The sequence below is a fragment of the Notolepis coatsorum genome (assembly GCF_963971535.1).
Source record: "Notolepis coatsorum genome assembly, chromosome: 19".
NCBI lineage: Eukaryota > Metazoa > Chordata > Actinopteri > Aulopiformes > Paralepididae > Notolepis > Notolepis coatsorum.
The window spans coordinates 79,637,362-79,663,477 of record NC_140183.1 but is presented as its reverse complement, the minus strand read 5'-3'; the positions used below and the strand labels follow the sequence as shown (position 1 = coordinate 79,663,477).

At 43.1% G+C, this 26,116-nt stretch overlaps 3 protein-coding genes across 3 annotated transcripts in view; all 3 read left to right on the top strand.

The window, feature by feature from the left end:
• shc1 (SHC (Src homology 2 domain containing) transforming protein 1) overlaps positions 1-4,764 on the top strand; it is a gene marked incomplete at its 5' end in the record, with an annotated part of 28,809 nt that extends 24,045 nt beyond the window's left edge. The window contains one exon of the mRNA XM_084336729.1: positions 1,638-4,764. Coding sequence (XP_084192855.1) covers positions 1,638-1,766 — 129 coding nt within the window. The 3' untranslated portion in view covers positions 1,767-4,764. The remainder of the gene's footprint in view (positions 1-1,637) is intronic.
• Positions 4,765-5,847: 1,083 nt separating this feature from the next.
• On the top strand, positions 5,848-6,039 carry lenep (lens epithelial protein; the record flags this gene model as incomplete). The annotated part of the gene is made up of 1 exon (XM_084335700.1): positions 5,848-6,039. One exon carries the CDS (start codon positions 5,848-5,850, stop codon positions 6,037-6,039), a length of 192 nt encoding a protein of 63 aa, XP_084191826.1.
• Positions 6,040-9,376: 3,337 nt separating this feature from the next.
• pbxip1b (pre-B-cell leukemia homeobox interacting protein 1b) overlaps positions 9,377-26,116 on the top strand; it is a gene marked incomplete at its 3' end in the record, with an annotated part of 48,713 nt that continues 31,973 nt past the window's right edge. The window contains exons 1-3 of the mRNA XM_084336728.1: positions 9,377-9,465; positions 15,581-15,654; positions 18,416-18,494. Coding sequence (XP_084192854.1) covers positions 15,607-15,654; positions 18,416-18,494 — 127 coding nt within the window. The 5' untranslated portion in view covers positions 9,377-9,465; positions 15,581-15,606. The remainder of the gene's footprint in view (positions 9,466-15,580; positions 15,655-18,415; positions 18,495-26,116) is intronic.

Sequence of the window (26,116 nt, the reverse complement as noted above, 5' to 3'; positions counted from 1 at the left end):
ACTCACTCTGTCACTAACCCACCCACTCACTCTGTCACTAACCCACCCACTCACTCTGTCACTAACCCACCCACTCACTCTGTCACTAACCCACTCACTCTGTCACTAACCCACTCACTCTGTCACTAACCCACCCACTCACTCTGTCACTAACCCACTCACTCTGTCACTAACCCACCCACTCACTCTGTCACTAACACACTCACTCACTCTGTCACTAACCCACTCACTCACTCTGTCACTAACCCACCCACTCACTCTGTCACTAACCCACTCACTCACTCTGTCACTAACCCACCCACTCACTCTGTCACTAACCCACCCACTCACTCTGTCACTAACCCACCCACTCACTCTGTCACTAACCCACCCACTCACTCTGTCACTAACACACCCACTCACTCTGTCACTAACCCACCCACTCACTCTGTCACTAACCCACTCACTCTGTCACTAACCCACCCACTCACTCTGTCACTAACCCACCCACTCTGTCACTAACCCACCCACTCACTCTGTCACTAACCCACCCACCCACTCTGTCACTAACCCACCCACTCACTCTGTCACTAACCCACCCACTCACTCTGTCACTAACCCACCCACTCACTCTGTCACTAACCCACCCACTCACTCTGTCACTAACCCACCCACTCACTCTGTCACTAACACACTCACTCACTCTGTTACTAACCCACTCACTCACTCTGTCACTAACCCACCCACTCACTCTGTCACTAACCCACTCACTCACTCTGTCACTAACCCACCCACTCACTCTGTCACTAACCCACTCACTCACTCTGTCACTAACCCACCCACTCACTCTGTCACTAACCCACCCACTCACTCTGTCACTAACCCACCCACTCACTCTGTCACTAACACACTCACTCTGTCACTAACCCACCCACCCACTCTGTCACTAACCCACCCACTCACTCTGTTACTAACCCACCCACTCACTCTGTCACTAACCCACCCACTCACTCTGTCACTAACCCACCCACTCACTCTGTCACTAACCCACCCACTCACTCTGTCACTAACCCACCCACTCACTCTGTCACTAACCCACCCACTCACTCTGTCACTAACCCACCCACTCACTCTGTTACTAACCCACCCACTCACTCTGTCACTAACCCACCCACTCACTCTGTCACTAACCCACTCACTCTGTCACTAACCCACCCACTCACTCTGTCACTAACCCACTCACTCTGTCACTAACCCACCCACTCACTCTGTCACTAACCCACTCACTCTGTCACTAACCCACTCACTCACTCTGTCACTAACCCACCCACTCACTCTGTTACTAACACACTCACTCTGTCACTAACACACTCACTCACTCTGTCACTAACCCACTCACTCACTCTGTCACTAACCCACCCACTCACTCTGTCACTAACCCACCCACTCACTCTGTCACTAACCCACCCACTCACTCTGTCACTAACCCACCCACTCACTCTGTCACTAACACACTCACTCTGTCACTAACCCACCCATCCACCTACACTGTCAACTCGCACATCACCCTCCCCCTAGTGGTGGCTCACGTACAATTACGCTTTGTGTAACACCAGTTAGCGTTGCATCTTTGACACCGTGTGTCCGGTCTTCCTCAGGTGCGAACCAAAGACCATCGCTTTGAGAGTGTGAGTCACCTGATCAGCTACCACATGGACAACAGACTCCCCATCGTATCAGCAGGGAGCGAGGTGTGTCTGCAGCAGCCGGTGGAGCGCAGAGCCTGAACTCTCTCTCACGCACACACACACACACACGCACACACACACACCAATGAAACACTCGCAAATACACGTGCATTCGTACGGCGATGCAAAAACAACCAAACACATCCACATATTCTCTGTACAATGCACGGCAACACTACAGATCTCGACACACACCATATAATAAATGAAGCCAAAACGAAACAAACACACCAGTTTCTCTGCCAAATCACCCGCTTGCTGCTGCTGCCGCCTCAAGGACCCTCCAAGGACGCCAAACTGTGACCTCCACCATCACTCCTCCCTCCATCACTCCATCATGGACGAGCACCGCTGCAATCTCTCAACGGCCAACTGTGAACCGGGCAGGAGCCCCACCGCTGCATCACACCGGGCCAGAACATAAATGCAATTATAAAAAAAAAAAATGCAAAAAAGAAGATTTTTTAGTTTTTCCTCTGAAATTATCATACAGAATACATCTGAAACGGTGCAATCGTGCAAAAATAAATTGTGGACGAGAAGCGCTATCGGAGATCTTTTTGGAGAAGGTCAGAATTGAGACAATGGGAATAGCATTGTCGATGCATTCCAACAGACATCCTTGGTTTTGAAGACTGTTTGGAGAAATGATTCCCCCCCCCTCCCCGGACTGTGGCTGGATCATAAGCAGTCGGGTGACGTGAACTCAATGACAATGGTTTGTCGGCTTCAAAGACCTAATCAGTCTCGAACATGAACACTCCCTTCAAAGGTCATCGGAACAGCCAATCATGACTCTGAAGTCCACCCTGCTGGTGAATACGCATAACATGTTTGTATCCAGTCTAATCAGGAGCCACCCAAGCCCTTGAACTTTGACCCCCCCCCTCCTCCCGGAGTGACACCTGGTGTTGTCAAGGAGGACAGCCTGTATGCAAAACGGGGACTGCTATGCCAATGACCCACATCATGACACTCTCCCACATCGCTAAACTCTCCCACAAAGCAGAATTCTGCTGAAAGACATTAACACAGCTTTCTGTCTGTCCATTAGCTTGGGACTTATTTCACATTTGGCTTTTCCGAGTACAGGATGGTCCTTTCAGCTGTATCTCCCTGTAAACACACACACACACACACACACACACACACAGACACACACATAATATATTCATACAGTGTAGAGTCAACACTCTACCCCGTGCCACCTCTGTCATCATTGCCAAAGAACATGAACTTGGTTGTTAATGGCGGAGGAAGCCATGGAAATTCTCAACAGAGACTAAAGCCCAGCTGTATGTTTGTGTATCTGTCTCCGTGTGCTTACGACGTGGGGGGGGCAGGTTGTTTGAATAGAGGGACGCACGCACCCGGGTTTAAGATACGGTGCCTGAATACGATGGCATCATCGTCGGGGGAGGGGGGGGGGGGGAGAGCAACAAGCTAATTCTGTAACGATGTCATCTTAAAAAATGCAGTAATTGGTACATATAGTGGGAAAATCGGAGATCACTCCGACCTTCCTAGTGTTTTCAGTGGCCGCTGAGCGTAGTGATCGTCTGCACTGACAATCTATGGCCGTATCTCTCTGGTGCTTTTTTTTCTCTTTTTGATGGAAAGTAAAATTGTAAGCTATAGCCGGAGGAGGCCGTTGAAGAAAAACAAGCAAAAGGTGTCCCTCATATTAATCCCAGGAGGCATGCAGAGCAGTCTAAGCAATGAATTTCCCTCTCCAAATGTGATGCACAGTTTGTCGTAGTAGTTTAATTCGTTTTACTGTATAATGTGTGTTTGTATGATGTTGCTTTTTCTTGGCTCACTCGAGGGAATAATGTCCTGTTTTTCTTTTTTTTTCTACGCGCTTGTTTTGGATGAGGGAGGGAGGGAGGGGCCAAAGTGAAAGCATGGACACAACGGAACAACACCGCGGAGCTTCTCTCGCTGACGTTAGAAGTCAAACGCGTTGTCTCTGCAGAGCTCTAAAAAACGGGGAGAGGTTCTGTGGGAATAGTTTTCTCTCCCCTCTCTCTCTCTCTCTCTCTCTTCACGATGTTGTGTTTTTTATATATCTTTTAACCGTGCCTTGTTTCTTCGATGCAGTCACGTCACTTTGATGATGTCACCTTATGTACTTAATCCAAAATGTAGTTGACTACAGGAGAATCTCACACGAGCCTCTCAAGTTAAACCAAGATTTTTTTTAATTTTTTGCAAAAAGTACACAAACACAACACACGGGTCCAGTGATGGCAATCTCCTCTGATGGCACATTCTGATTTCCAGCTCGTTGTCACGGTTACTTGATGTCACCTATTTGGGAGGGTATTTCCTGACCGCCTGTAAATAACATCCATTGTGATTGGCTCATTGTGAATCCACTGGATTGTTGTCGTTCCTTGTGCACAGAGCTAGATGCCTCCACCGTGGAAGCTCTTCTTGAAACTAAAAGGTTGACGCATGGGAAGGGATTTGTCAGCCTAAACCTTAACCGTCAACTTGGGAATGGTCTCGCAATTATTATGTATAGATAATCCTACACACACACACACACACACATGTATACAGGTACACACACCAGAGGGACAGCTGGGTCTGTCAGACACACTTTGTCACTGTTCAGGTGTTTGTAGGTCATGTAGGACTAAAAAAAACTGAACCACATTCTCTGGCGTGTGTGTGCGTGTGTCCACATTGTGAGTTTGTGTGTCTAAATGGACCCATCTGTCTCTCTGTATCATTAGTGAATCGGTCTAGCATTATCATTGCTCATCACAGTTGCCTTTGTTGCATGGAAATCCTTTCAAAATTTCTAGATTGTTGTTGTTGTTGTTGTTGATGATGCTGTTGTACTTTTTAATTTGTGTTTTCGGAAGCCAAAGGTTACTTTCAATTAGCCTGCACAAATTGATTTTATTTTAACTTTTTATGTTTATGTTTTAATACTTTTTTTTGCCTTTTTTGTTTTGGGGAAAATATGTCTGTTTACACCTGTATCTGAAAATATAGATTGCATATATAAATACATCTTTCATGGTGAGTTCAGTTTTCAATATACTTTATCTATTTAAGCCTGTAGTAACTCTGTTGAATTGATTTACCAAATTAAGGATTTCACTCAAAAACTATCCATCCATCTTGGGTAAAATATTGGTACCTCATGTTCATTGCTCAATATTTCATTATTTCTTTATTATGTAGCTCACATTTTATATGCAATATAAATTCCACTGGAGATTACTTAAGTTCTACAAAAGTAAATGATTTCCTAATATTTGTGAGGATTCTTCTCCTTACGCAGAGAGCACATAATACTAAACTCACTCAACGGCAGGAAAACGCCCTGGCAAACATTAGGAAAATATTTTCAAAATGTAATTAAATGTTACTCTGTGGAATTGTCTTTTTACACAGCCAATAACCTCAATCATTTAGAGGTTAAGAAGTCGGGAAGCCTCAATAATATTAAATTGTGAGTTTTACTGCCATGCCAGCAACCATTTTACAAGAGCGCCTGTCGCATTCTTCAAGTGCCGTGGTATGTCTCATGGAATGAAACTTTTCAAATAGATGGATTCATTTGTTTATAAAAGCCTTTTTAAAACCTGTTTAAAATGCACATTGCTAGAAGGGAGAGACAATGGCTTGCCACATACTGCCCTGGACAAAGTGGGTGGGGTGGGTGTTTGGAGTTGCTGGAACTCTCCTGTTTGAATAGGTGGAGTCTGGTGTGTGGGGGGGGGGGGGGGGGGGCTGATGGAGCGAATACTAGGGAGTGACCGAGAGATGGCTGTAAAACAGAATAGAGAGGTACTGTGTATAGTAAAAGCTAAACAAGGCGGTTAATCAATCCGAGAGGATGTTTGAAAGCAGAAGAGTAGAGAAAAAGCAGGATGTGGGGTCGAGGCAGGCTGCTGGTGATGTCTGCTGTGTGTATAGGAGGTTATAAGTAGAGGAGCAGACTGAGTCCAGCGCACGGAGGACACCTCAGCTGGCACAGACCCCGACCGCATCCCTCCACTATCCTCTGTTCTTGGCCTTCCTTCTCCCTAGTTCTCTCACCTCAGCCGCTCCTTTTCACCTCCTGTTCTCTTCTCCCTTCTCCTCCTTCCACCGTCGAGCCATGCACCCTCAGCGTCCTCTCCCCCAAGCCATACCCCCGTCGCTGGGGCAGAACCTCCGTGACGTGGCGATGGGCCTGGGACGAGGCAAGAACTTCCTGGGAGGGAACATCGCCTACGGATTCATCCAGTCTGTTAAGGAGTGTCTGTACTTCCTGCTCTGCTGCTGGTGCATCAAAGAGATCCTGGACTGATCCACCGTGTGAGAATATTGAGTATAGATCAAGTGAGAATAGATCAATAGTACTTCATGCTTTTCTTTCGTCACACTTTGGAGTGTTTTTTTTCCTCATCATTGTTGGCAAACTTTTGGTACGTATCACTCTTCTTTCATACATCTGCAACCTAGTATTATTATTATTATAACTTGTGGTTATAACGGCACAAAACCCTTTGTGCTTAATATGAAATGCGTCGCTCATTTGTGAGGTAACTTAAAGGGAAAATCCAATTTCACATGTTATGTCTATAATATTGTACAGCTCCGGTTTGATATGTGAATATGAACGAGCGAGACAAGATTCTAGTGACGATGTCATCAAGAGACTGGAGCGACAGTGGCTCCGGAGGTAGAGCGGTTGTCTGGTAATCTGGAGGTTGTCCGTTCGATTCCTGGCTCCTCACATGTCGAAGTGTCCCACCCCTAACGGCTCCCGATGAGCAGGTCGGCACCTTGCATGGTCGCCTCCGCCGTCTGTATGTGTGAGTGAATGGGTGAATGTAGGGCATAAGTTGTAAAGCTCTTTGGATAAAAGCGCTATATAAATGCAGTATAAATTCATTTTATTTTACGCTATATAAATCCATTTTATTTACCAAGAGACAAATCCTGGAACTGCTCCATAGACGGTGAATAGTGGAACAACTGCCAGGACACTATGATCCCACCCATGGTCATCCTACTGGAAGATGGGTAGATTTTCAGATTCAGAACTGTAAGCCCTACATTTAAATAAAACCAATTTGGATGCGAGAGCTCAAACAAAAATTCTGTAAGCACTGCTTCATTGACATTGGACCGACTCCAAAATGTGCCACTTGATGACATCTCAGATTCAAGATGGCTCTTCTTTCCAGCTTAGGGAGACTGTTGTGTACAGACACCTGTCTCCTTACACACCTGTCTCTCTACACACCTGTCTCCCTACACACCTGTCTCCCTACACACCTGTATCCCTACACACCTGTCTCTACACACCTCTCTCTACACACCTGTCTCTACACACCTGTCTCTCTACACACCTGTCTCCCTACACACCTGTCTCTACACACCTGTCTCTACACACCTGTCTCTCTACACACCTGTCTCCTTACACACCTGTCTCTACACACCTGTCTCTCTACACACCTGTCTCTACACACCTGTCTCTACACACCTGTCTCTACACACCTGTCTCTACACACCTGTCTCTACACACCTGTCTCCCTACACACCTGTCTCCCTACACACCTGTCTCTCTACACACCTGTCTCTACACACCTGTCTCTACACACCTGTCTCTACACACCTGTCTCTACACACCTGTCTCTACACACCTGTCTCTACACACCTGTCTCTACACACCTGTCTCTACACACCTGTCTCTCTACACACCTGTCTCTCTACACACCTGTCTCCCTACACACCTGTCTCTACACACCTGTCTCTCTACACACCTGTCTCCCTACACACCTGTCTCTACACACCTGTCTCTCTACACACCTGTCTCTCTACACACCTGTCTCTCTACACACCTGTCTCTACACACCTGTCTCCCTACACACCTGTCTCTCTACACACCTGTCTCTACACACCTGTCTCTCTACACACCTGTCTCCCTACACACCTGTCTCTACACACCTGTCTCTCTACACACCTGTCTCTCTACACACCTGTCTCTACACACCTGTCTCTCTACACACCTGTCTCCCTACACACCTGTCTCTACACACCTGTCTCTCTACACACCTGTCTCTCTACACACCTGTCTCTACACACCTGTCTCTACACACCTGTCTCTACACACCTGTCTCCCTACACACCTGTCTCCCTACACACCTGTCTCTACACACCTGTCTCTACACACCTGTCTCTCTATACACCTGTCTCCCTACACACCTGTCTCTCTACACAGCTGTCTCCCTACACACCTGTCTCTCTACACACCTGTCTCTCTACACACCTGTCTCCCTACACACCTGTCTCTACACACCTGTCTCTACACACCTGTCTCCCTACACACCTGTCTCTACACACCTGTCTCTACACACCTGTCTCTACACACCTGTCTCCCTACACACCTGTCTCTCTACACACCTGTCTCTACACACCTGTCTCCCTACACACCTGTCTCCCTACACACCTGTCTCTCTACACACCTGTCTCTCTACACACCTGTCTCTACACACCTGTCTCTACACACCTGTCTCTACACACCTGTCTCTCTACACACCTGTCTCTACACACCTGTCTCCCTACACACCTGTCTCTCTACACACCTGTCTCTACACACCTGTCTCTCTACACACCTGTCTCCCTACACACCTGTCTCCCTACACACCTGTCTCCCTAAGATGGAAGGGAGAGCATGACAATTTGTGCATAACTGTCCAACATCACTGGAAGAATAGAATGTGAATTCTGTTTCATGGTGGATTTTCACTTTTAAGTGCCGTACTCTGGGTTTGACAAGAGTTAAAATGAAGTTGTAAGGCTAATGTAATAGTTTTTATTCTATTTTTCAGTGCCCATATGATGCTGCTCTTGGGTCGCCGGGAAACAGGCTGAAGTCCGAATTGCTGAATTTTCAGATGGCAATGTATTGAGTGTGGGACTGATCCAGAGTCTGTAGTGTATCTTAGTGGGAGCTGAAACAACCTGACCCCTACACCGCTGACCTGAGACACGTGGGCGTGTGACAACTGACTGGATGAGAGGATGAACTGGGGGTGGAAAGTGGAGATGGGGAATAAAAATCTGCATTCATGTTTATTTTCATGTGATTTTTTATTTAAATTTTTATCATAACAATATAAAAAATGATTATTATTTTATGTTTCACTGATGTTTATGTAAAGGGTTCTATGGAGATTATATTGTGTGTTAAAAAATCCCCTCCTATCAAAACCATGTTTTATGGTTGAATGTGCTGTGACATTTTTATGTCGTGTAATCATTTAACCATATATACATCCAGAGCCTTTAGAAAGGTGTGGAATAAAAATATTGATTAATGAATTTATCATTTAAAAACAGTTTTAGAGAGGCTAAAATGAGTGTTGTTTACATGCATTGAACATGAATGTTGTTGCATGCTTGCATGCAATGTACATGTACAGTATGTAAACTAATCTATACACCGATACTCAGTCTCACCAAAGATGAACTGTCTCTCTGCCTCCCACCTGTGTGTGTCAATCAATTTGGAAGTTGTCTCATTGAGTGGCCTCGTTGTCATTGGTCAAGTCGGTCGACTAGGGGCGGGACGACAGTCAATGTTGTCTGTCGTTGGATAAGGGGCGCGTCGATCATACATACAGTACGAGTCCGAAGGCAAATAGTTCCGAAGTTGGATGGAAAGACATTATTGACGGATACTGAGTCCCAGATTGTGGACAGACAGGTACAACGACAGCGCAAGGTAAGCTTAGTTTGGACTCGGCTACACGGGCGTGCTTAGTTATAAAAATTAATAACAACAACGAGCGCTTGTCACACACGTTATTATTGCGTTTTGACAGCTCTATACTTTTCCTGGTTATTCCAGATCGAGAGCCTATATTCTGTTTGAGACTTTTTAACAAATGAAAGTTGTCTGCTTTATTATACACATAATCTCTGGTGGTTAATTTGGCCCGTTATAGATGTAAAGTTGTGTGTTATTTTCGGTCCTTTATTAAAGTGTGTCAGCAGTAAAAGATATAGCAGCAGTGCCACACCTCCTCTCTCTCTCTCTCTCTCTCTCTCTCTCTCTCTCTCTCTCTCTCTCTCTCTCTCTCTCTCTCTCTCTCTCAACACAACACTATGCAGATGACTTTAGGACTGGATTGTTTGCCGATGCCATGCATGGGTACCGTACACCAATGTACAGTTTCTACGTCAAATGTATATACTCTCTTTTAGACTCTTTTTGTATCACAAACAGTACTGTATTTGCAAATCTGGTATGTCATAAATGTATATGTAACAGTTCTCTGGTCTGCATCCCCTTAACAATTGTATGTATTGAGCTGTACTGTGTACTGTACCCATTCTGCAATCTGTTAATAAAGTTTTCAATCAATCAATCAATACACTACAAACAAAGCCCTGTAGTATACATTGCAATATGACCAAACTATTTCCTCCTAGTGGCGTGTAGTCTACTGTAGTTTACTGGCCTTACCATTTTTGGTCATTTCTCCCTGCTCGAGAGACCAAGAGAAAGAGATTCAGACTGAAATGTTGATGGCAAGACTTGAAAAGGGACATGTGACAGTAATCGCTTGATGCAATTTCAGGTGACAATTAAACTCATTGATCACAGAGTGTTGTCGTCGCTTAATTAAGAACATTAGTCTAGGAGGTCAAAACACAAGAGGGCATCCAGTGCACAGATATAGTGTGCACTGTGGATGTCAAGTATCTGTTAACGTGCAGAGCTGACACTTGGAAGTGTGCGAGGCAAACCTGCATGCTCAAACTAGGCATGTGAGTAGAGAGTAGCTGTCCTAAATGCATTAGGGCCAGGCTAGCCTACATGCTTCTGGAAACTATTCTTTGTCTCCAATGAAAATAGACTGCGTTATGGTATAGTTACTCTTTTTTAAAAACTATCCTTAGAATATCTGGCAGCCTGTATTGTGTTCCCTAAGGACATATTCTGCATACTCTCTCTCTCTCTCCAGTCAGTCTCATCATGACTATTTTTGTCTGGTATCTATTTAAGCCATTCCACCATACTCCACAATGCTCCTTGGGCCCAGGGCTACATTCAGTGGCCTTCTCTTGGGAAGCGCGCATTTAGGAGACCTAAATTGCGATGGAAAAAGATAATCGAGTTTGCAGAGTGAAGTGTGTCATTACGCTAGATACAACGTGGTGTTAAAGGAAGTGGTTAGTACATCCTGCACTTGCACTTGCAGAAATGAACTAGATGGCACATCTTGTCATTCAGTGTTTACATAAGAGGGTTTAGAATGGCTTGGGTTATTCTTGGTGTGTCAGGAGGCAGTACAGTAGGTGGAATGCTTTGTTTCAGGGCCATTAAAGAGTCTGTCCCTGTTTCCACTCCAGTGAAGTCTAAATGGAGCCTTCATTGCCAAATACATAGCCACAGAAATAGAGTAAATAGAAAAACATGGTTTTACCGAAATGTTGAAATACGTTTGAATGAATTAGTAAAACGACTGTGCCTGTAACCAATATAGGCCCACATGTTAACATGATGGCTGAGACTGGATGCATGCATGTTGTGTCTCTAGAATATAGTGCCAGCCCTTAGTTACGCCTGTCTTTGCCAAAGCATGTCCCAGCTAGTCAAAAGCCAGGGTGACCGAAGAGCTGCGACACACACTAACTACTAATGAAGAACTGAATGCTCCCTCCTGGGATGTAGACTTCCTGCAGACACATACATAACATATAGGCTACACACACAAACCTTCTGACAGCACCTTACTACAGTAGGGATGCTTTTTTTTAATTTTTTTTTACAGATATACCGATATTGTCCAACTCTTAATTTCCGATACCGATATCAATGATACCGATATATGTGGGGTTTCCCCCCCAAAAAAAACAAAATTATTTCAGGTAACTAACATTACATATCTCTTGTCGTGGAATTAACACAACATTATGCATACTTTTGACAATAAAAGTATGCATTGATGTGTTAATGTCACTGGATGCATTAAAAAAAAAGTTTTTTAAACCGATAATTTCCAATATGACATTTAATGCCAATATCGGCCGATAATATCGGACATCTCTACACCTTACAGTAGGTCCTTTATCGTGGGGGTGAGGTTGAATGGTAAAGGCACCTATTCAAATCCTGGCCATGTGTAAACAACAGAGGATGTAAATTAGTTTGACCAGCAGCAGGGGGGGGTGTCACCCAATAGCCAACTACTGACTACTGTCCAATACATCAGCTCACCTAGCTCCACTAGAAGGCTCTGTGTGGTACCGGCACGGTGGGTGTAGTTGCTGATGCTGATTCACTCCTCCTGTAAGCATCTTATATTGGGCCCGTTAGAAAAGTAGCGCAAGATGGTTTTGTTGAATTATGTTGTGAGAAGTGGAGGAGGGTTCTTCTGTATACATGCAGCTTCATGGCCTAGTTCTCCTCACATAAGTGAAGAAGTGTGATGACGTATGAAGCCAACTTGTACATTAGGGCTGAACGATATATCATATCGCGATTATTTTGGCAGATATTGCAGTTGCGATCTAAGTCTATAGTGTTAAGAATCTATTTCCTATTTGTGTCATTTAAAACTATTTTAGTAGTAGCCTCTATCTCCGTCACATGGGAATACAGTTGGCCTACCTGCTGCTACCTGGGTTGAAGGTGCAACCCTATGGCAAGCTGTCTACTACTGGATGTCCCAGTGATGACCATTACCTCCGGTCAATGGTCTCTAACTACACACCCTCAAGACCCCTACGCTCTGCATCTTCTGGCCGCCTCAGACCTACTCCTATCCAAGCTCCGGGAGGGTCATCAAAGAGAAGTCGCCTATTCTTAGTCCTTGCCCCACAATGGTGGAATGAACTACCCAGTACCCACCCCAGTTAGGACAGCCGAAACACGTCCAATCTTTCGCTGTCGACTAAAGACGCACTTCTTCAACCAATATCTAACCCTAACTAACTGTACTGTCATGCACTTGTCCTAATAAACTAACCTACACTGTAGCACTCAACACTTTGATGCACATTGTTGCTCAGCTGATAGAGTTGTGCCCTTCCTGATGGCTTGTCGTACAGAACTTGTAAGTCGCTTTGGATAAAAGCGTCAGCTAAATGACTAAATGTAAATGTAAATGTAAATGATGACCAGTGATGACTGATGACCAATAGGGTTGGGTACCAAACTCTGTACCTTTTTAAGGATACCGACCGAATGATATTGGTACTACCGAGTACTGATTCATGCTAGATCAATCTGTACCACATTTTGGTACCTTTACATATTTAGTGAGTGTAATATACCAGACAAGAGGGAGCCTTTTCCACAAATATATATATATATATTACTGTCCCATCTCTTGGGTCTTTCGAAAGACCAGATGAGGTCAGAGGAGTTTGATAATATTTATTGAGGATGGCCTGATAATGTTGATATTTAAACATTTAAAAACACAATACATGCTCATGCGATTTATTTTGTGTGGTGTGTTACAACAATAAATAACAAAATGTTCTAAATAAATAACAATGTTGAAATTGAGAAGTTTGGACTTATTTTCTTTTTTCTTTACAACTGAAATAATCTTTTTGTTATTACAGAGAGAGTTGAGTACCAAAAAAAGGTAGGCTACTGTTGAATACCGATACCGAATTCCAGGAACTGTGAAAGGTACCCAACCCTAATGAACAATCTCCATTATATGGACTTATTATTTCTGGGTGCCACTGAATGGTGTCTTTCTCAATCTCACCTTTTTTTTACCCTTTTTATTTTAATTGATAAACCTTTAAAAATATATATATAAATACCCATATTGCAGTATTTGCTATATGGAGTGAACATTGCGTTCTTTCATGCTGTGATGCCACTATTAAGTTGATATATCGTCCAGCCCTACACGACTGTACAATGTACATGAACACCATACGTTTTAAGTACCTGGGAGTCCACATCGTGGAGGACCTGACATGGTCTACACACACGGACACTGTGCTAAAAAAGGCGAAGCAGCACCTCTACCACCTGAGACAATTGAGGAAGTACAAAGTATCAGGGAAGATACTCCGGTCCTTCTACTCTGGGGCTGTGGAGAGCATCCTGACTGGGAACACCACTGCCTGGTTTGGCAATTGCACTGCCCAGGACAGGAAGGCTCTACAGAGAGAGTGGTGCACTCACTGCACTCAGTATAGCATACTACGGGTATCGCACTACCACCCCTGCATGACGTGTACACCAGGAGGTGCAGATCCAGAGCCTGCATGATAATGGAGGACCCTCATCACCCCAACAATAGTCTGTTCAAGCTGCTGCGGTCAGGCAAGCGCCTCCGCATACACGCAGGAAAAACAGAGAGACTCAGACTCAGCTTCTTCCCCCAGGCCATCAGAACACTGAACACTGATCTCTCCACACACAAACACATCTTCACTTACACTCTCTCACACACAAATACACTACAAAAAGGTCACTTTAAAAACAGATCTGTATATTTGTATTATTATTGTATTACTCATTGCCTTTTATTCTTAACTCATTCCCCGCCAACGACGATTATACTCGTTATTGGCCGCCAATCGTTGAACGCCAACAACGAGTATACTCGTTATTTGATCGTTATTACTTTTATTCGATATTTCTATTCATTACAGGCCCACTGACTCAGGGTTAACATTGGGAATCGCATTGAGAATGCCTAGGTGCAATACCGGCCGCATCACGCTAGACGGCGGTATCGAGCACCCTTTCTAACATTGTATCCTGGGCTGTGGGATGGCCAAGGGTTTCGGGTTACATTTTTCCTTGTCGGGCAAGACGAACGGTTCTGCCGGTTACATTGAAGCCCGTCAAATATGCCCGATCCATATGTTATGGTGGATTATGCCGTCGAGCAAATGGACATTGGATGTACCAGATGGCGATCAAGAAATTGGAATATTGTTTTTGGAATACTCCCGGTCGCAGGTAAGGACGATTTGACGTACATTTGAGCTTGATCCTGCAAGGCTTTTGTACCGATCGGGCTGATGAGCGTTTTTTAGTGTTGAATACGAATGCCGTTACCGACAATCAAATAATCTAAAACCATACTTGTATTCACCACGGTATAACACGGGAACGTATGGATGGAAAAATTCTCTTTTTTGCATCTTGACCGGAAGAAACTCAATGTCAAATCACTATAGTATTGTATCCATGGCTATAATATAGAATTAGCTCTACAAACAAGGTGACTGACCATCGTTTACAGCGTGGCAATACTACCACAGGATAAGGCTAATCCCCGGCGGTCAATGAGTTAAGCTTAGCATTGTATTATATTTTTTACCATGTCTACTCTATTTTATTATCTATTCTATTTGATTAATTCTATTTTATTATTTGTATTTTTGCACAATCGAGGCAGGCATGGCCACCTACATTTCACTGCATGTCTCGTAGGGGTGTAACGGTACACAAAAACCACGGTACGGTACGTACCTCGGTTTTGAAGTCAAGGTTCGGTACGGGGTTTTCGGTACAGTGGGGGAGAGTTTGGCTTTCCATGTTCCACTCAGGGGGTGTGCAGTAACTAATTGTACTTGTAGGGCTGTCAACGAACATTCTATATTGAAATTAATAATCGACTTGTAATTTTTAAAATAATAATAATTATATTAGATTGTGAAAAAAACAGCCCTCGGTGGGCGGTCGTTAGTGGTTAACATACCGTTGTATTCGTTCGGTACACTACACAGCCGTTCGGTACGGTACGGTACACACTGAAACGGTTCGGTTCGGTACGGATACGTGTATGTATGTGACACATTTTAATCTCTTGAGTCTTGGTTATACCGGAGCTGTCATTGGGTTGCAGGGGCCGGACAACGCCACTAGAGGGCCATGTCTGACAATGACAGCAGCAACAGCTGGACCATCCTCACACCAAAGGTATCATTCTGATCATGTCTCTGTGTCCTTATTATAAAGAGAGAGAGAGAGTGTGTGTGTGTGTGTGTGTGTGTGTGTGTGTGTGTGTATTTTGAGGGGGGGGGGGGGGGGGGGGGGGGTCAGTGAAATGGTAGGTAGGTGGTTGAAAATCGGATGAAATGAATGGTCTATTCTTGTTGACAAGAATTGTATTATTATTGTATTTATAGTTTTATACTAACACCTTGGAGGGTTAAACGCATACTGTACTGACCCCTGGGACGTGCCCAGTACAGCACAGTCTTATACATGCAATTCACGTTGACACATGTACTGTATGTAAACAATCTGAACCTTTCCAGGTTCTACTTGACCCTGTTCTAGTCTATACTACAGCGATATGACGGAGAATCTTTCTGTTCGGGGCTGCAAGCTGAAGTTTTAAAAAGGAAATGTGTTCGGACTCTTGCGGTCTCCACCAGGAAAGTCGGAGCAGTTGGCAAGCCTAACCTTTACGTTCTGCCCTGAAATGTCATTTTGCCATTACCCTTTGAGAACTTCTACTTGCAGCCCAAAATACATCAGTAAATGTTGCTTCAGTATAGACTTAAAAGGGCACCTCGCTGATGTTCAACCTTAAAGAACCTTACCAGTCTTTTTGACAAGTGGGTTCATTCTTCTTGTGATAGGAAAAATCACTGCCGTTCTTTTTCATAATCTCTTACCGTAGATTCACCTCTGCCATAGACTTCCATTTTATCTGAAACATCGCACGAATCCTTGAAAGCCACCACATCTGACTAGAATGCCATGTTGACATCTGAGGTTTTATTTTCCTGAAAAGGTTTTGTTTTCCCCTGAAAAGTTGCTCCACACATTTTCAGATATAGCTGAAGCCGACGGCAGTGGTGAATCGGCAGAAAATAACTACCAATTTTTTTTATATAATAACTAAAATTATGAAAAACAAACGGTGTAGTGATTTTTGTATCTAGGCTGTAAGAATGACTTGGAACACGCATGTAAAAAAAAAAAAACGGCTATGGTCCTTTTTAATCCTGTCGTTCTGTTGTGAGGGAGACATGTGATGATCAGACGTGTAACTCTGTTCTGTGAGGAGGACATGTGATGATCAGACGTGTAACTCTGTTCTGTGAGGAGGACATGTGATGATCAGACGTGTAACTCTGTTCTGTGAGGAGGACATGTGATGATCAGACGTGTAACTCTGTTCTGTTGTGAGGAGGACATGTGATGATCAGACGTGTAACTCTGTTCTGTTGTGAGGAGGACATGTGATGATCAGACGTGTAACTCTGTTCTGTGAGGAGGACATGTGATGATCAGACGTGTAACTGTTCTGTTGTGAGGAGGACATGTGATGATCAGACGTGTAACTCTGTTCTGTTGTGAGGAGGACATGTGATGATCAGACGTGTAACTCTGTTCTGTTGTGAGGAGGACATGTGATGATCAGACGTGTAACTCTGTTCTGTTGTGAGGAGGACATGTGATGATCAGACGTGTAACTCTGTTCTGTTGTGAGGAGGACATGTGATGATCAGACGTGTAACTCTGTTCTGTGAGGAGGACATGTGATGATCAGACGTGTAACTGTTCTGTTGTGAGGAGGACATGTGATGATCAGACGTGTAACTCTGTTCTGTGAGGAGGACATGTGATGATCAGACGTGTAACTCTGTTCTGTGAGGAGGACATGTGATGATCAGACGTGTAACTCTGTTCTGTTGTGAGGAGGACATGTGATGATCAGACGTGTAACTCTGTTCTGTTGTGAGGAGGACATGTGATGATCAGACGTGTAACTCTGTTCTGTTGTGAGGAGGACATGTGATGATCAGACGTGTAACTCTGTTCTGTTGTGAGGAGGACATGTGATGATCAGACGTGTAACTCTGTTCTGTGAGGAGGACATGTGATGATCAGACGTGTAACTCTGTTCTGTTGTGAGGAGGACATGTGATGATCAGACGTGTAACTCTGTTCTGTGAGGAGGACATGTGATGATCAGACGTGTAACTCTGTTCTGTTGTGAGGAGGACATGTGATGATCAGACGTGTAACTCGCCAACGTGTTCTGTGTCTCGAGAGCTCCGCACCGCGAGAAATAGGGAGGAGGGCGGACATTATTTTCTCACAACCATTTCTTCAACCTTCCTGGAGTCGGGCCTACTACTACTACTATAGTTGAAAATAGTTGAGGAGATAGTGTCTGCTCTCCTCTCGCGATGTCACCCGGAGGAAATGGGGGGGGGGGGGGGGGGGGGGGGAGCTCTCGAAACACGTTGGTGGAGTTGCATGTCAGATTATCACACGTCCTCCTCACAACAGAACGACGGGATCAAGGTTGAATGTCGGCGCGTTGCAACTAGCAAGTGTTCTGTCAAGCTGAACCGGTGAGTGCCTTATTGTTATCATTACATGTGTCATAATGTTGGCCACTGCACCGCTCCCCTGGAATTCTTGTCCAAGCGCCATTTTAAGGTAGAGATTGTAGGTTGTTTTACTTTGCAAGCCCAGAAACTCTCAAAAGACTCACTGCTAATAATAGGCCTATATTGTGCAAACCAGGCCAATCTTAGTTGATTCGACGTTTTTCTTTTCTTTTAAAAGTGCTGTAAGTGGTATTTATTTGTTAAAATAGGTGGTCTACTCTACATGTTAAAAAAATAATAGCTCTACATTCCGACAGCCATCACTGATATTGTAGTGTTTTGTCAGTAACATGGGTCTCCCTGAAAAGTTTGTCTGTCTGTCTCAGGAGACTGTTGCTGAAACCCTGACGCCTCTGGCAGAGGGGACGGGGCACCAGGAAGATGTGGCTACAGCGGAGCATTCAGGTATTTACACACACACACACACACACACACACACACACACACACACACACACACACACACACACACACACACACACACACACACACACACACACACACACACACACACACAGATGTGCCTATCAGTACCATTGAACCAGTATCGAATAAGTATATTCTATATTCGAATTTATAATCGAATTGTTAAAAAATAAATAAAAAATTGAACAAATGTTTTTTTATTTTTTATTTTTTTGACATGACATACAAACCTTTACAGTAGAAATCCACTATAAAACACATACATGCTCTTACTCGTTCTTCCCCCCCCCCCACCGGACCCCCCTTGAATACATCCATTATTCCGTTTGATACCAAGGATTAATAGTTCATATAATGTTTTATCCTCTCCTCCACCCCTAACCAGATTTCTATGCTGGCTTCATTAATACCTAGAATTCATGCGGTAGATATCTCCAGGTAAATCACATCAAGATATGTAAGAATCCATACCCTCCGGCACATTTGATCAGGTTGAATCCAACGTGATGCTATTAGCTTTTTGGCAGCCGTAGTACCGGACAAGATTAGCCTCTTTATGTGTACAGAGTGTGATACCTGAGAGACATCATTCAGCAGCAATACAGAAGGCATTACAGGTATTGTCAAATACAAAAATCCTGATAATAGTGTTGTTATTTCTTCCCAAAATATCTTAACAGGCGGACATTCCCAATACATATGCATAAATGTACCATCATCACCGTTTGTACATAAGGAACATCGAGAGTCTTGTTTAAGCCCCATACGGTTCAATCGAATAGGAGTTAGGTAAGTCCTATGAATAAAATTAAGATTAATCTGTTGATGATCCGGGTTACGTGACGATAGCCGAACGTTTGCCCAGACCTCAGCCCAATCAAAATCTACTTCCAGGTCTGGTATATCCATCCTCCAAACTGAGTCTAGGGGAAGGGCTTCATACGAAGATGTAAGTAAGTGACGGTAAAAGTCCGTGACAAATCCTCTCAATGTCTCCCTTTCATAAAAGAACTTGATATCTGTGGTACTCAAGTGGTGTCTTTAATGGGACTCCATGAGCCTTCAAGCATGCTAATAATTGTCTGTAGAAATAATATGTGGAACTGGTGAGGTTAAATTTGTTAAATATATCTTGATAGCTACAGAAACCCTGTTCGTTGAAGATATCTCCCAATGTATGTATGCCATTCTTTTCCCATTTGGGAAATCTGATAGGTTGTTGTGCAATAAGGAGTGTATTGTTATTAAATATGGGAGAGTGTTTATGCCATTTATGTTGGTTAGTAAAAAAAAATTGTGTTTCACGCCATATCCGGATCACATGTGTAATAAGAGGGCCAAATTTCAAGTTGCATTGCTTAATTGATAGGTTGGTGTATACTACATCCTGCAGTCTATGTGGTGCCACAATGTTTTCTTCTAATGTTCTCCAGGATACAGATGCTTGAGAATCAAACCAGGTGATCAGTGGTCTTAAAGAATATGCTTTAAAATAGTGGTAGAAGTCTGGAAATGCTAAACCTCCGTCAGCTTTGTTTCTCTGTGCGGTGGATCTTTTAATTCATGGAGGTTTGTTGTTCCAAATAAATGTATATGCGGCGGAGTGTAATTTTTTCCAGTAGCCAGCAGGGGGGGGGGGGGGGGTAACGGTAGCATTGAGCTGAAGAAGTTGATTCTGGGTAAACATCCATTTTAACTATTGATACTCGGGCCTGTACTGAGTTTTTATGTTTTGACCACCTGTCAAAGTCATTTGTGATCCTTTCTTGGATTCCTGTATAATTATACTTCACTGTTTGGCATATAGTGGGGAATATTTCAACTCCAAGACATCTAAAGTGTTCTACCATTTGTATATTTCCTGGAAGGATGGTAGCCTTCGCAGTGACATTCAGTGGAAGGAAGGCCGACTTTGGCCAGTTTATCCTAAATCCCGATAGATTGCCAAAATCGTTTATTAGCTTGAGAAGATGAGGTAGTGAGGTGGTAGGGTTTTGCATGAACAATATTACGTCGTCCGCATATAAACTAATATGATGCTGTGTGCCCCTAATTGAGATCGGCTCTATGGATTGGGATTGTCTTATATACTGTGCTAAAGGTTTTAAAGATAGAGCACATAGTCCGGGACTAAGAGGACAACCCTGTCTAGACCAGTGGTTCCCAAAGTCAGGGTCGCAACCCAAAGGTGGGCCGCGAGCAGCCACGGGTGGGCCGCGAGATGATTAAAAAAAAAAAAAAAAAAAAATTATTTATTTATTAATTTTTTTTGTCAGGCCACTGAACTTAGAAGCAGGCCAGGACAGTGTTTCTAGTTGTATTCTAAAATTATATTCTATTGTATTCTAAAATGTGACTATATGGTTTTATATTAACTTAATAAATAAACAAAAACGAAAAATCTACTTATTTCAACGAACATTTCAAACTAAATAACAGATTATGCACATAAAACGCTGAAAACAACCGAAGCAACAATAGTATTTTAATGAGGCTATTATTATTATCATTATTATTTTGCAACAAGTTAGCCCTCTCATAAATAGCACATATAAATGAATAACTAACTTGAACTAACTTAATAGGATTGAAGTGATATTTGGCTTAAAAAATCGGTCGCCAGGGTGCTCCAGTAGCACACCATGTTACTGCGCTGCGTCGCGGGACTCCGTGCTGCGTCACGGATCTGGTTGACTCCGAGTTCGATTCCCGGACTCGCCGTCATTTGCAGAATGTCTCCCCCTGCTCTCTCTCCCGTTTCACCCTACAACTGTCGGTCATGCTTGACCAGAAAAGCGATAAACGCTAAAAAATAAAGTAAAAAAAAAAAAAAAAAACGGTCGCCTGGCAAAAAAAAAAAAAAAAAAAAGCCAGACGATGCGCAACTCTGACGCCTTATTTTCTGGGCCCTGGCCTGAAAAGTTTGGGAACCCCTGGTCTAGACGAACGCGAAACAGGAAAGAGAGGGGAGGTGAATTTACCTGTTATAACCATGGCCGATGGCTCTGTGTATAGTACTTTTATCATATTAATGAATCCTACACCTAACCCCATCCTTCCGAGTACTGCCCATAAATAAGACCATTCCAACCTATCAAAGGCCTTCATCGCATCCAAGGATAATATAGCGTTAGGAGGCACGATATCCTTGCTGTTGTCTATCACATGTAGTAATCGTCTAATATTATCCGTGATCAGGCGGCCTCTTATGAAGCCTGTCTGATCAGGATGAACTAGAGCTGTCATATGCTTTTGAAGTTTGATGGCTAGTACCTTAGCATACAGCTTAAGATCGGTTCCGAGGAGGCTTAAGGGTCTATAACTACCACATTCGGTGGGGTCTTTGTCTTTTTTAAGGAGGACAGATATGAGTGCCATATTGACGTCCCTGGGGAAGTTCCCCTCTTTGATTGAGTATAAAATCATATCCAGTAATAGGGGTCCAATTACTTCCCAACATGAGAGGTAAAGTTCTGGTGGGATACCATCCCAACCGGGAGCCTTCCCAGTTCCCACTTTGCATTTCCGATATAGCCTCTCTAAGTTCCTCTAGTGTGATAGGTATATCTAACTGTTTAGCGTCTTCCTCTGAGAGTTTAGGTAGGTTAATTTGATCAAGAAATGTATCCATTTTATTATGACTGAAAACCATTTCTGATTTGTATAAGTTGGAATAAAACTTTTTGAAAGTCTCGTTGATTTTTTGGGGGTCTGTAACAAGCCTTTGTTGATCCTTAATAGTAGGGATATCAGCAAATTGTGCATTGGATCTTATCTTCATAGCTAGTAGGTGACTTGGTTTAGAGCCGTGAAAGTAATAATGTTGTCTTGTACTACGTACTGTATTTGAAATTCAGATTGTTGTCTTAAAATGGAGTTAATCTCTTTTTTTTAACACATTAATTTGAGACTCCAATTGACCCGAGTAGTCGCGTTGTAAAGAAGAGAATAACGACGAGTAAAGCGTTTCCAGCTCTACCAGTTTGGACTGCCGTTTTTTACGGAGGTTGGAGGAAAAGACTCTAGTGTTGTCCTTGATAAAACTCTTTACCGAGATCCATAACATTCTGGGGTCCGCTACCGGACCCACATTTGTCTCCAGGAATTCATCTAGTTTATCGTTGAGTTGTAGAATGTATTCAGTATTTTTCAGCAGTGTCGAGTTAAAGCGCCATCTTGGGGCTCGGGATGTCAGTCTCCCAAATGAGCCCTTCAGGAGTGAATAACTGTGATCTGATAATGTGCTGGGTTCCAATTCCACGTCAAATCTATCAAATAGTCTAGGGTATGCAAAAACATAATCTATTCTGTAAAATGACTTGTGTCTTGCTGAGAAAAAAGAGTACTTTAGGGCCGTTGGGTTGAGTAGTCGCCATAGATCATTTACTCCCGTATTCTTGGCACAATCCTTTAGTGCATTAGATGCATGTTTCTGATCATTGGAAGTGGTGGGGTTAGATTTATCAATCGAGGGATCCCATATGGCATTAAAATCCGCACCAATTATAAATGAATACTCGGGGATGTCCAACATTGCATTCGTGAGTGTTGCGTAGAAGTTGGCGTCATAAAGATTAGGAGCATAAGCCGCTACCAACGCAATTTTCCTATTACTGTATTCTATCTTAGCAATAGTTACTCGGCCGTCTTTATCAGACCATATGTCCAACAATTTAATATTCAATTTCCTTTTCACGACTATAGCTACCCCACAGGATCTAGTTCCAAAAGATGAGTAGCTAATATTATGATATATTTTGTCCGCCAGCTTTACATTTTCAGCTTCTAAAAGGTGCGTTTTGCTTAAAAGAGCCACATCAACCTGTTTGTTTTTCATCAATGTAAGCACGCTTTTGCGTTTATGTTGTTTGTTCAGTCCCCTAGTATTCCAAATCATTATATTCAGACTAGCCATAATCTAAACATGTTGCTGTATTCTTGTGTGCAAGTCGTCTGGAGAAGCGATTCACAATAGATATATATCCAATTATTGAGGTCCTGTTGAGAGCAGAGCTTGAGCATGATAACAAACATAAAAAACACCCATACATATATTCCCTTATCCCTCTGAAACCCCATAGGATTCCGACCCTCCCCCCCCTTACACGACCAGTCTGCCCAGACCGAGCGATTTATCCTTAACTTTCCTATGTATGCCATAGGATCTAACATTCTAAATTCTACCATAAGTAGAATGTCAACTGTGGTTTGGCCACTCTCCCGTTAAATAAAAATGAAAAAAAAAATGAAAATAAAAATAAAAATAAGCTTCAAATATCATACCATAATCACTTACATTGTATACGAACTTGTGTAAGTTAAAACAACCCAAGAATAATAGAGAGGTATTGAACTGAATAGAGAACATAAAAAAAGAGAACATTTACTTAGATCTTGAAAGAGCTTTGCTATGCTTAAACACCTAGAGTATAAAGTGGAGAAGTAGTGGAATTATTTCCAATTAATAAAAATACGTTTTTAAATACGTATATGCAGCACTTCCCCTAGCCAGGGGTGGGCGATGTGACGTTGTGAAGAATGTTATTCCCCCGGAGTTCTTCTGGCTGTATGTCTGACCACATAATTATTGCTGTGATTCCAGAATGTTCCATGTATCATAGAATGTTTTTAATGTTCTAGATTATTCCAATATGTCGTTTTTACAGTACCAGAATGTTCCAGTATGTTGTTAGAAATCCATACTATTAAAATAAGGAACGCTTCATGAATTTGCGTGTCATCCTTTCGTCATGCTAATCTTCTCTGTATCGTTCCAATTTTAAGTCCAATATGTCAATAATAAAAGTCCAACGGGGAAAACATTCAATAACTCAGAGCTCGTAGGTCTTTCTGTCCCAAGTCAGCGGTTCATTAAAGTTTATACGATATGGTGTCCATGCCTAACAAAGATTAAAAGGCTGTATATAAACTATCCTGCACGTTGTGCTGCCATGTATTTGCCAGCCTCTTCAGGCGAGTTGAGGAAAACCCTTTCTCCATATTTATCGACGATGCAAAGTCTTGCAGGGTACATCAATGTGGGATTGTATTTCCCCAAATAGAGTTGAGACATCACCGTCTTGTACTTGGCCCGCAAAGACACCACTTCCCGACAATAATCTTCAAAGAAGTATATTAACACATCCTTGTATTTCAGGTTGCCTTTCATCCTGCGCGTCTCCCGAATGATCATTTCTTTTATTCTGACTTGACGTAGGACAGCCATAATCACTCTAGGTCTGCCGTTGTTGTCGTTGGATCGGGTCCCCAATCTGTAACACTGATCCACCTCAGGTACCATAGGAAGGATAGTTGGTCCCAGGATTTTATGTAATTCTGTCGCAAACGCTTCAGGATGTGTGCAGCTCACCGACTCGTCCAGTCCGACTATACGGATATTCAGCTTACGAGATTGATATTCCAGCTAGAATATTTTAGCTTTTTGTTCTTCATTGTTTCGCTTAAGCTCAGCCGTTATATCGTTGAGAACCGTTATGGATATGTCCATTATTTCGAATCCCTGCTTGTGTTCTTTGTAGTTTCCCTTCATCTCAGCCGTTAGCTTATCGTTGATCTCAGCTATGTCTTTGTAGATCAGACCGAAATGATGTTGATGTTCTTCCAAACCAGTTTCCAATGCTACGGTGCGCTTAATATGTGCGTCGGCAGCCACCCTTAGCGCTTCGATATTGGATTCGATAGATTCTTTGATAGCATCTACTTTTTCGGTTATTTTTTCGGTTATTGTCTTCTCCATTCTTTTCATTTCCCAGATGATATGTTCTGTATCTGCGGAGGTGTTTATAGCGGTTGAGGAGGAGGCCATCTCGTCAATATCCTCTGCTGCTTTACGCACGTATCCCGCGACCATAGGCGGGTCGCGTGTTGCTTAATGACAGCGGAAGAGTGCAAGGGCGCTTCCGCATTCTTCGCCGCGCATGCGCATGAGGTCCTCGCTTAGTTCAGACGCCCCATTCAACACCGTGAATCCCAAACTCGAAACTCCGTTAAGCTCCAGAGAGAGAGGCTGAAAACCGCCAGTTCTTGCCCGACGGATGGGAGCCGAATCGGGATCCGAGTTTTCTGATGAATAGCCCCAAAACATGGAGGTCGCAATTCGCGAACGGCGCCGGCTTCGCTGACCAGAGCTCTCTCAGATTCAAAATTGCAGCCTGGAACATACATGTTTCGGAACCAATGTGTAACTAGACAGTTACAATATAACATTTATATTAATTAACCCAGTTAATGCCTTAAGAGAAAGAGTCTGGTGGTCAATTACTACGGAAATGTTGTGTCTTACTAATAATAACTAATTCCGCGGTCAATATAAGTCTCTGTGATACTTTCTGAATATGATTTGGGAATGGGCAGGGTTATATTAGAAGAAAGACAGTGTAAACAATATAATTAACTCTGAATATAATAATGACGAAAAATAAACAGGGTAGGGTAGTGCACCTTGTTGTGTTGTGTATCCTGTTTATTTTTCGTCATTATTATATTCAGAGTTAATTATATTGTTTACACTGTCTTTCTTCTAATATAACCCTGCCCATTCCCAAATCATATTCAGAAAGTATCACAGAGACTTATATTGAC